The following is an 11,800-nucleotide window of genomic DNA, read 5'->3' on the forward strand; positions in this document are numbered from 1 at the left end:
GTGTAAGGAAACCCCCCCCCCCCGTGCACGAATTATGTGCACTGGGCCTCTAGTCATTAATAATAATAATAATAATAATAATAAACATTTACCCTCATTTTTAAAAACTAAGAAAAGTAATAAAGCATCAGTGCTTTCCGTTCCAGGCCAAGGGTATTAACATTTGAGTTTAAAACCCTCAAGATATGTGCTTGTATCAGCGCAAGCACAGCCTGATGAGAATTGTTCCAAAACAAACCAAAAAGAATAGCAGCAGCACAGGGTTTAGTCAGATCCTGAAGAGGCAGACATTTCAATGTATTTCACTTTGCCAGATTTAGTAAGACACTGCATTTTCCAAAGATAAATGGGTGAAGACAAAACTGATTTTTTTTTTATCAATTAACTAGTACTGTGCTAATATGGTAGCCACTTGCCCTGAAATGTGGCTAGTCTGTATTGAGATGTGCTGTGAGTGTAAAATACACATTGGATTTCAAAGAGCTAGTGTCCAAAAAAGGGTAAAATATGCCCAGCTGGTGTGCTTCAGTGGTTGAGCATCTACCTATGAATTAAGGTCCCAGTTCAATTCCAGGTCTGGGCACATGCCTGGGTTTTGAGCTTGATTCTGTAAGGAGGCAACCAATCAATGATTCTCTCTCATTATTGATGTTTCTCCCTTTCTCTTCCTCTATGATGAAATCAATAAAAATATACTTAAAAAAATTAAAAAATCTATAATAATAAAAGCATAATATGCTAATTAGACTGGACGACCTTCCGGATGAAGCCGGAGCTGTGAGGGAAGCCCGGGCCCCAAGTGCTTGCCGGTGGCTGGAGGGAAGTTGGTGCCGGCAGCCGGGGGAAGGAAGGCCTACTTTTGCACAAATTTCGTGCATTGGGCCTCTAGTAAAATAAATAAAAATTAAAAAAGGGGCCCTAACTGGTTTGGCTCAGTGGATAGAGCGTCGGCCTACGGACTCAAGGGTCCCAGGTTCAATTCCAGTCAAGGGCATGTACTTTGGTTGCGGACACAACCCTGGGGGGGAGTGTGCAGGAGGCAGCTGATCGATGTTTCTCTCTCATTGATGTTTCTAATTCTCTCTCCCTCTCCCTTCCTCTCTGTAAAAAATCAATAAAATATATTTTAAAAAAGGGGGGGTACAATGTCTCAGTAATAATTGTTTTATGTTGAAAGGATATTTGGATATATTGGGTTAAAAATATGTAGTATTAAAATTAATTTCACCTGTTTCTTTATGCTTTTTAAGTGTAGCTGCTTGAATAATTTAAATTACAAATGTAGCTCACATTATATTTCTATTGGACATTGCTGAAAACTTGAAAATTAAGGAGTTAAAATGTGTCATTCTGCTTTATATGCTCTGCTGCTGATTATGGCCCTTAACAAAATGTAAATTAAATTGCAGATAAGTACAAATTTACCATGTCCTTTTTATTCTGTCTAGTGTCTGACAGGAGGAACCAATGGAGGCGTCCACTGTACAGATGTAACAAATGCAAGTAGGACGATGCTTTTCAACATTCATTCTTTGGAATGGGATAAAGAGCTCTGCGAGTGAGTGTGTTTTCCCCTAAGATAGTTTTCCAAATATGTTACATATTTATAAATTTATTATTTTCCGACTAAACTTTCAATGTTGGTATTTCAAGTACAACATGTAACATAGACTTGCTGTGTAGTCTTTTAAGAGAGACTGTTGTTGCATGTACAATAAATATGCCATATTAAGTAATTGCCTTGATTATTCTCCAAGGAAGATTGGGTTCTTTTAGAAAAGTACTTCGGTTTCTGTGTGCTTTTTATTTTTTATTAATTGGCTTGGATAAAATTAGAATGTTAAATATCTAATCATGCAACTATGGTCTGCTGGTTTATTTGTTACAATTTCATTTTATACTCAAATACATTCACTAATTTTTACTTTTAAATGCATATAAATGTTTCCAGATATTTATTTAAAACAGTGTTAAATACCCAGTCTTATCTTATTGTTGTTGTTGTTTTCTTTCAGATTTTTTGAAATTCCAATGAAAATTCTTCCAAATGTCCGGAGTTCTTCTGAAATCTATGGCTTAATGGTAAATATAAATTTCCATTTTCAAAACTGTACTATTCAGAATTTAAAAGTCAATTGTGTAACATTTGATAGTTTGGGGGTTGTGACTTCTCTCTGAACGTGGGTAGTATGTAACTTAAAATTTTAGTATTTAAATGGTTTTATAACTGAAAATTATCGATTCCTTACCAATTCATTTTATATTTTATAAACTTGTATTGGCTCTTCTTTGAGTATTACACTTTTGAAGTATTACTGGGATCTTCTAACTACAGAGGGTGGCATGGGAATATTTGATCTATTTTATTCTTTTAATCCAAATAACTGTTTAGGGGGTGTGGTGTCTGCTTTTAATTTATAGGAAGGTCTCTTCACATTTTAGTGGTGGTCTTTTTTTCTCTTGAATCTCTTCTTTTTCAATTTATTTTTTATTTAAATATAGTAGGTATACAATTTCTTTTAATGGCCAAACCATGTTTTAGATTACATTCTTTGTCAGCCTAAGCAAAACTTTAGCAAAGAAACTGAAAGCAAAAAGAGTCTGTTTCTGATATGTGATGGCTAATTAAACTGTGTTCCATAATGCACATTTTTCCTTTTGCTTTCATTGAAACTTGGAGAAAAAGTAGTTTCAGCAAAAAAAAAAAATGCGCTTAGCATCATTGAGTATCTCTGATTACACATCAGGGATGAAAAGCTCTAGGAGGATTCGAACTGATGTTTGAACACAAAAATCTGGAATTTATGCTAAAAATTAAGAATACATCTAAGAAAAATTGCAAAAAATAGACATGACAAATATTAGAAACTCTTTTTTGTAGTTTTAATAATAATTGAGTTGAATACTAAGTGCTCTGGATAAAGCTCGAGCAAGAATTCTTAAATGTTTCATTCATAAAAAAGCCTTTTACAGCAATATGCAGTTTTTTAAATATAAATTTTATTGATTTCAGAGAGGGAGAGAGCGATAGAAACATCAATGATGAGAGAATCATTGATCAGCTGCCTCCTGCATGCCCCACACTGGGGATCGAACCGCAACCCGGGCATGTGCCCTGACCAGGATTTGAACTGGTAACCTCCTGATTCATAGGTCCATGCTCAACCACTGAGCCATGCAGGTTGGGCCAACGTGCATTTTTTTAAAGGGTTAGTCACTGCTTGTCTATAGTAAAAATGCTTTGATGCTTTTATAGCTGTCTACAAAGTGACTTGAGTCAGTGGGGAAAAAATTATTCTTGAGAAACCGTTTCAGAGGAAGGTTGGAAAAACGAACAAACGTTTAACTGGCCTAGTTTTCTCTTGCATTTAAAATATTATGCTTCTGTCCCCCTTTCTCCCCCTTTGCTGACTATAGAAAATCTCTCATAGCCTGGTGAGTAGGTTTCCCACCAATTATTCTACCCATTCATTTGGAAAAGATACAGTGCACTTCCATTTAGTTTTAAATAAACGGAAGTCCATTTACTAAACAGAGATATCTAGAATCATGACTTCAAATTATTATAAGCTCTAGTCAAGCTTTAGGTTTTTTAAAAATTTTCAATCTTATTTGTTTGTTTTTAAGTTTTCCATAAAACTGGAATTAATGTTTCAAAATAAAAGACATGGGTAGTTTCCTGGCATAAGAAATTCTGATGGCGTCCATTACAAAGTACAGTTGTGATGTGCTTTGGCTTTAGCGTAATAGATAAATTAGATGTGGCTTTTAAATGTCCTAAACATCTACCTTGTCCAACCTTTCAGACCAGTTAGTTGGAAATGCACTGTCGCTTTTTCTGCATGCTTCACCAGAGGATGTTCCCAGAAATCTTCCAGAAACCCCTCCCTGCGAAGAAAAAGGAACTCTTTCTCTGCCTGACCTCACATAGTAGATCCTGCTGGTAGTTTGATAATAATATAAGCAATAGTATAAGCAAAAGCTTCTTTTACTATTTAAATATATTAAGATATATAGCCTCTAGGTTTCCTACTGGTTCACTTTTAGCCTTTTATGAAATTTACTCTTCATTTAATATCCAGCTTCAGTACATAAAAAATAGCAGGTCTTGAATTAATAGGAAAGCATGGCAGAACTAGAATATCCACTCTCTGAGGATGTTTTCTAGTCTGTAAACCAAGCATGTCAAACTCAAAGGCTAACACGGGCCAGATAAACAAGGTTTAAGTTTATGTGGGCCACAAAAAAACAAAAGCTTCAATTTTCATAGAAACGTAGGTTTATTTCAATAGAGACATGCTGAATACAAAGCTGAAATAAATGAGTCATCGTTAACATCAGCTAATGGAACATTTTAATAAATTTTTTTTCTTGAACATTAATTTACCAGACACCGAATAACTGTTCAAGTTAATAAGTGTGACGCAAATAAACCTATTTTTCTTCTCCGAAAGCAAAGTGTTTCCTGTTGCGCACACCAAACAAGTTAGTACAAGACTAATGATGTGGCAACTGCCTGCTAAAATATTCGCTGCTAGTATTAGTGGAGAGAAATGGTGCCCCTGCGTGTAAGGCGCGTAAGGGAAATGAATGCAACAGGATTACAGTAATCAGTCATTCTTTGTAGTTCGTTATTAATAATTATGTATAATAGGATATTGTAAAAATTAAGTTATGGAATTTTTACTAAAACGTTTCTTACATACCGTTATATTGGCTGGGCCACAAAAATATTCATTGTGGGCCGCATGTGGCCTGTAGGCCACGAGATTGACATGCTTGTAGAGGGTTTCCACATATTATGCTATTTCCTTATCATCAGAGCCTTATGAGGTGGTTTCTGTTCATACCCTCACTCTAACAGATAGGGGGCCCAAGGTTCCCCAGAGGCCAGGAAACTGGCCCACAAATGGTAGACTAAGGGGTGAGTCCAGGCTTTTGTTTGGTACACTTCCTACTATATCACAGCTACCTAAGGGAACACATTCCTTTCCTTAATACTAGTACAGATTGCTTTGTGTTAGTGCGTCAGCCATTTAAGTCTTGTTTTTATTCCTGGAATGCTGGCTATGCTTGATCAAAATAAAAACCACTGCTCAAGATATAAATTATCTCTTGCTTATCTAAACTTAAGGAATGATGTTGGCTATGAACAAGTAGTACCCAATACCTGAACACTGTTGGTAAAATGCAGCCTTCCAAAATAAATAAGTTCCGTGCTGGTTTCATAGCTATTAATATGTTCATTTAAAAGAATGCGTTAGTCTTTTGTTAGTAATGGCGATAATAGCAAAGAGCTAATGATTTTCGGTGTTCATGTAGCCCAGGCCCTATTTTGTAGATAAATAAATCGAGGCACAGAGAAGTTTCAGCGGCCTGCTCAATGGCTTAATACTAACTAGCCAGGAGTAGAGCCCACGTCTCCTGAGTCCCAGTCCAGTGCTTCATGTCCATTCTCCAATGCCGTGTCTCTTCTTGTCATTTTAGGACTATGTCTCATGTCTATCTCTGAACCACTCATGTAGTTGAAACACTTGCTTTGTCTTGTCTGCCCCACATGCTCTGGCATGTCACTGTTCATGTTCATTCCCATTGCAGTTATGTTAGTAGAGCCAACAGTTTGTGATTTACTCATAATCCGTTTTTAAATTTTTAATAGAAAGCTGGGGCCTTGGAAGGTGTGCCAATATCTGGGGTAAGTTTCACTGCCTAACATCTTCCTGCTGCCTCCCCACCCTCACCCCTTCCTTCTTAAGGCTTTCCTGTTATATCTTAATCTATCTGCCCCTTCCTAAACTGTGGGAATGAAGTAAGAGCAGCAAAATCAACTAATTCTTGTTCTCATGTGGGTCGGAATCTTTTGAATAAATTAATTTTTACCGTCCCTTCCCATACCTATTGTCTCATAGGGGTATTAACACATGAGAAAATGGCCAACTGAAGGCAATGCAAAAGCATAAATCAGTTCATTCCTTGATAAATAAAAAAGGAAAGATAAATTCTATGGCTCTTATAAAAAGGAAATTAATGATATTGTCTTAGTGTCCTTTATTGTCATTTACACTTTCAGTGTTTGGGGGACCAGTCTGCTGCATTGGTGGGACAAATGTGTTTCCGAGATGGCCAAGCCAAAAATACGTGAGTAAGAAACAGACCTGGGAACCAATGGTGTTTTGTTTTTCCCTTTGGTGCTTTGAGGAAAAGCTTTTGATGTTTACCCAAGCTGAAAACTAATAGCTTAAGAATTCCAATAGGAATATGTAAATTTTTGCCATTTGTTGTTTTTTTAATCCTCACCCGAGGATATTTTTCCATCGATTTTCAGAGAGAGTGGAAGAGAGGGAAAGACAGAGAGAAATATCGATGTGAGAGAAACACATTGACTGGTTGCAACCGAGGTACTTGCCCTGAGCCGGAATCGAACCCAGGACCCTTCAGTCCGCAGGTCGACACTCTATCCACTGAGGGCCATTTGTTTTTCTTTACCTCCTTCAAATAAAATATACTACGCCTTATGTAAACACATTGGTGAGGCTTCTGAAGATCTTAATTTATAACATTTAATTTCTTTTCCAATCCAGAAACTAAATTTTGGTTTACAGTGTTCACGCCTCTTTTGGAGGAAGAGCCATGTTTTAAACTACGATTTTCAACATTGTTCCTGCCCTAGACTTTCTCACTATAACCAGAAAGTCACATTTTTGTGGAACTTTCGATGCTATTCTCCTGGCACTGCGTTCTCTCCATTATCTGGAGTTTCCCCTTTGACAAGAGGCAGAAGGAACAATAGAAGTAGAGATTTGGTGCATTTTTCTCCTAATCTCATCTCCTTACTACTCACACACATAGAGTCCAACAAGCCTCATATCTAAGAGTAATAAGAGTACTCCCACTTTAGGATGAGGAAACAGATGTTCCGAGAGGTTAAGCTAGTTAGTGACAGAAGCTATCGTTGCAACCAGATGCATCTGATTTGACTTTGCCAGGCTCTTAACTCTCTACACTTTATTGTCCCCGGTGTCATAAAGATTTCCATAGGTCTGGCCAGAGACTATCTACAGTTAATTGTTCTTTTCTTGAGAATTTCCTAAATCTCGCGGCAATGTTTAACTTCAGTGATTAAGTTCGTCTTTTGTGACTACTGGAATGTTTAACATTTTAGATGACATGTTCTTGTTGTCTAGCGTGTCAGCAGCCCTCATGCAAGAGTGTGAGAGGTTTTTTTGGGGGGGGAGGGGAAATAATGAAAATTCTTTGCAGGTCATGATATCCTGGGGTTGCCATGAACAAGAGAGCTTGATCAGCATGGGTCTGGAAACGTATTTTTTGAATTCTGGGTTTCAGGCAGCTGAATCAGGAGTCAAGAAAAATGATAGAAACCTGGGCTCTTCTCCCCACCCCACCCCCCACACACACCCCTTCTTTCCTCTGTGACAGGAACACCAATGCTAGTAAATCAGATGCTATCTCCCTTTGTCACGTACTTAACATAGTACCCAATAAAATTGCTTGATTTTCGTCTTCCTAATCCCCTCCCCCTTAAACATTATCAGCCAAGCCCTGAAAATGATAAGTTTAACTAAAGGCGGACTAGTTGAGTACCTCTGTAGCCACTGCAGTTTGGAGAAGGGAAATAGCAAATTAGAATATCTTTGGGCACATATTTCTTTTCCTGGGGGGGAAGAACACAAATATACAGTTAATCATATTATAAATGAGAACTTCAGTGCATAAGAAACTTTGAAGTATGGCTGTTGCGTTCCAAAGGGAGGGAAGAAAACTCACAAAAGATTATGTTATCAATAAGATGTTTTTATTTTTTGTTTTTGATGGGACCATCTATCTTTTTAAAAATCTTTATTGTTCAAAGTATTACACATGTCCCCATTTCCCCCCCATTGACCCTTTCTAGCCCCACCCCAGGCCTTCACTCTATTGTCTGTGTCCATGGTTATGCATATAAGCATACAAGTTCTTTAGTTTATCTCTTCCCACCCCACGCCCCCTGCCTTCCCTCTAAGATTCCAGTCTGTTCCATCTTCTACATCTCTGGATCTATCAATAAGATGTTTTGAGGAATGGGCGATATTGGCAGGTGCATGGAACACTGAACAAAATACAAAATGGGGAAATGGAAGACTTTATTTGGAGACTACAGAGAACATGCAGGTTGGGAAGTGGTAGAAAATAAGGCCAGGATCATGTTGTGAGGCCCTACATTCCAGACTGAGGAGTTTTTTTTTGTTTGTTTTTTCTTCCCTATTTTTAAACAAGAGAACACATCCATTTTACTTATTTACTTTTCAGTAAGTTGAAATCCTTGAGGGGGACAGCATCACACGGATTCTGTGTCCAGTGGCCTTAGCAGGAAGGTTGCTTCAGAATTTGGCATGAACCATGCCTCTGTTTCCATGAGCACAAATTACCTTTCCCCTGATGACTCTGGTTTGGTTCACTTTGCCACCAGTAGTCACTGTGTTGCTCTTTGCTTAGTACACATAAGCACTTCTCTTGCCCAGATAGAATTCTGTTTCATCTCAAGTATAAACACCATCCATTTTAAGAAGATCCGTGTGCTCCCTCTGGTTTCAGAGACTCCATTATAGCCAGAAAAAAATGGCCTTGGACCACAGCCTTCCACACATATTTGTCCTTATAGAAGTCCTATTCCCAGCAGCCTCCACTGGCTCCAAGATGGTGGAAAGAGCCTGAGGACATTTTTCTTGATAGGCAATGGGGTATTTCTTTTTTAAATAAATATATTTTTATTGATTTCAAAGAGGAAGGGAAAGGGAGAGATAGAAACATCAATGATGAGAGAGAATTATTGATGGTCTGTCTCCTGCATGCCCCACACGGAATCAAGCCCGCAACCCAGGCATGTGCCCTGACCGGGAATCGAACCCTGACCTCCTGGTTCATAGGTCGATGCTCAACCACTGACCCATGCTGGTCAGGCAGCAATGGGGCTTTTTTGAAGGTTTGTGATGACTGAAGGTGATGAGAGATGACTAGAGCTGTTTGTTTAATAATATGGCAGTCCTAGGTCAAAGTGAGGAGACACTAGAGCAGCGGTTCTCAACCTGTGGGTCGCGACCCCTTTGGGGGTCGAAAGACCCTTTCACAGGGGTCGCCTAAGACCATTGGAAAACACATATATAATTACATATTGTTTTTGTGATTAATCACTATGCTTTAATTATGTTCAATTTGTAACAATGAAATTGGGGGTCACCACAACATGAGGAACTGTATTAAAGGGTCTCGGCATTAGGAAGGTTGAGAACCACTGCACTAGAGGCAAAGAGGCCATGGAGAAGGCCAGTACAGTATACTCATAAGAAGGGCAAGGACTAAGAAGGTTGGGGACAGAGCAGAGAGTGGCAGGTGAATGTGCATGGCACCCCAGAGGGACAAAATACAGGAAGTATGGAATTTAGTCACCTGTGCCCAGTAGTTGGGCTTAGCCAAAGTAAGGAATGGGTCCAAGTAGAGGAATTTCTGTTTGGGAAATGTTTGTGATACTGGTAGGCTATATATTGTACATATTTGGAAATGTGGAATGAGTTTAGTATAGAAGTAGAGATTTTGAATTTCCTCGGTTTAGAAGTGATTTTTTTTGAAACAATAGGAAGAGATGAAATTACCAATAAAAAAATACACAGGTAGAGGACATACTTAGAAGTAAGGCAAAGAGAGAGTATTCAGGAAAAAAAATACAATGTAGTTATTCATTTATGTGGAAATCCAGGGTAGAGATATTTAAGAGGGAGGCTTGGTCAATAGTGTAAAAAAACTAGAAAAAGATCATGGAGGTTGAGAATGAGAACAGACCATTGTACATAGAAATTAGGTCTTCAGTGGGACCTCCAAGAATGAAGCTTTAGTAGAGTGCTCAAGATGGAAGCCAGGTTGCAAATGGTCAAATATGTGTTGTGGGCAGGTAAAAAAATAGACAACAAGACAGAATGTGCTTTGCAAAAGTCCAACCATCCAGGAATGGTGAGTGAAGTAGGCAGTTTGTTAGGTTAACAAGATCATACTAAGTTTGGAGAATTTTGTTGGTGTTTTTATTTTTAAAAATATATATTTTATTGATTTCAGAGAGGAAGGGAGAGGGAGAGAGCTAGAAACATCAATGATGAGAGAGAATCATCAATCGGCTGCCTTCTGCATGCCTCACACTGGGGATCAAGCCCGAAACCTGGGCATGTGCCCTGACCAGGAATTGAACCATGACCTCCTGGTTCATAGGTCCACACTCAACCACTGAGTCACGCTGGCCAGGCCTCTTTGTGTTTTTAGTCACTGCAAGACCAGAGGATGTTTCTTTGGAGTCTGAGCAGAGAACAGATGGAGGTTGTAAAATAAACAGGAGATAAGTGATTGATGAGCAGAACAAACTCCTAAGAAGTTGGAGAGATTGGGACTGGGAATTTAGTTAATCTTTCTGAAACTCAGCAGGGAACCTGTGACAGTCAGCTCAGAATTCATTGGAAAGCCCATCTCTGTTTCTGGGTGGAGGACCAGATTATGAGTGATGCTAATTTTTCTTTATTTGTATTTTTAAGGTTTTTTTTAATGAACATGAATTATTTGACCATGAATTTTGCTTTAAGAAAAAGAACCTAAGGTAGATACCCCCTCTCCCCAGAGGCACTAAGGGTAATAAATGAGGCCTTTTACCTCCTTCACAGCTTCGGCCAGGGCCACTCCCCGTCCCACAGTGCACCATCTTTGGCACACTTCTCCATGAAGGATAGCAAGCAACCTTTACCTTCACAGAAGTTAGGAGGGGCAGGCATCTTTTTGTGATGTTTGAACACAGGACAATCTTGAGGAAGACCACATAAATGCTGAAAGCACCATATCTGTTGGATGACTCGGAAGAAAGAATAATAAAATTTAAGAGGAAAATAATTGCCCGTGTACTGCTTTGAAAGCTGTGGCCTCAATGTAGCAAGGGAGTCTCTTCATACATTGCTAATGCTCATTAATTACTTAGTAAGTGTACTAACTTAAGGATTCACTTTTACTAAGTGCTTTGAGCCTTCGCATCAATTTTGTACTTTTGAGACTTGTACACCAGCGTTCATAGGAACAATGTTTATATGAGTGCTAAATTGATGTAGATTTCTCCTTTAAAAGTGTGAAACATCATAAATTTCCATTTTTATGAATATTTATTAAAATGTAGAACTTCGGATATATAGCCTTTTCAGTGTTGTAGAAGAAAAAGGTATAAGTGATTTAGGTGTTTAACTTGTAGATGTATTACTACTGTACTTAATGTTATTTGATTGGTGTCTTTAAAACGTAGATATTCATTAATCCCATGCTCCCTGAAAGTGTCAGCTGTGCATCAAGCAGGCTGAGAATATGTTGGGTGTCCCAAAAAAATGTATATACACTTAACAACTGATAGCTCAATTGATGTTTCTTTCTTTTCAGATTTAACCCATTGGGATTAATAATTATTCAAAGTGTGGCCCTAGCCGGTTTCACTTAGTGGGTAGAGTGTCAGCCTGTGGACTGAGGGGTCCCAGGTTCAATTTTGGTCAAGGGCACATGCCCAGTTTGTGGGCTCAGTCCCCAGTGTGGGGCATGCAGGAGGCAGCCAATCAGTGATTTTCTCTCATCATTGATGTTTCTATCTCTCCCTCTCCCTTTCTGAAATCAATGAAAATATATTGAAAAATAAACAAAAAATTAATTAACCAATAACAAAAAAATAATATTCAATGTGCATATACATTTTTGGGGGCACCCTGTATTTGGGTGAGAAGAGATAGAATGTCTT

At 38.4% G+C, this 11,800-nt stretch overlaps 1 protein-coding gene and 1 pseudogene across 9 annotated transcripts in view; one reads left to right on the forward strand and one right to left on the reverse strand.

Moving 5' to 3' along the window:
- GK (glycerol kinase) overlaps positions 1 to 11,800 on the forward strand; it is a 70,809-nt gene that overhangs the window by 37,558 nt on the left and 21,451 nt on the right. For 6 of the 9 annotated variants that reach the window (XM_014531977.1, XM_014531982.1, XM_014531981.1 and 3 more), the window contains 5 exons: positions 1,449 to 1,558; positions 2,016 to 2,082; positions 3,418 to 3,435; positions 5,660 to 5,695; positions 6,071 to 6,138. In XM_014531977.1, the coding sequence (XP_014387463.1) occupies positions 1,449 to 1,558; positions 2,016 to 2,082; positions 3,418 to 3,435; positions 5,660 to 5,695; positions 6,071 to 6,138 (299 nt within the window). The remainder of the gene's footprint in view (positions 1 to 1,448; positions 1,559 to 2,015; positions 2,083 to 3,417; positions 3,436 to 5,659; positions 5,696 to 6,070; positions 6,139 to 11,800) is intronic. The other 3 variants (XM_005884499.2, XM_005884500.2, XM_014531983.1) reach the window with 1 other exon arrangement.
- LOC106724462 lies at positions 8,278 to 8,767 on the reverse strand (annotated as a pseudogene).

Source organism: Myotis brandtii, unplaced genomic scaffold (assembly GCF_000412655.1).
Source record: "Myotis brandtii unplaced genomic scaffold, ASM41265v1 scaffold834, whole genome shotgun sequence".
In the NCBI taxonomy this organism is placed as follows: domain Eukaryota; kingdom Metazoa; phylum Chordata; class Mammalia; order Chiroptera; family Vespertilionidae; genus Myotis; species Myotis brandtii.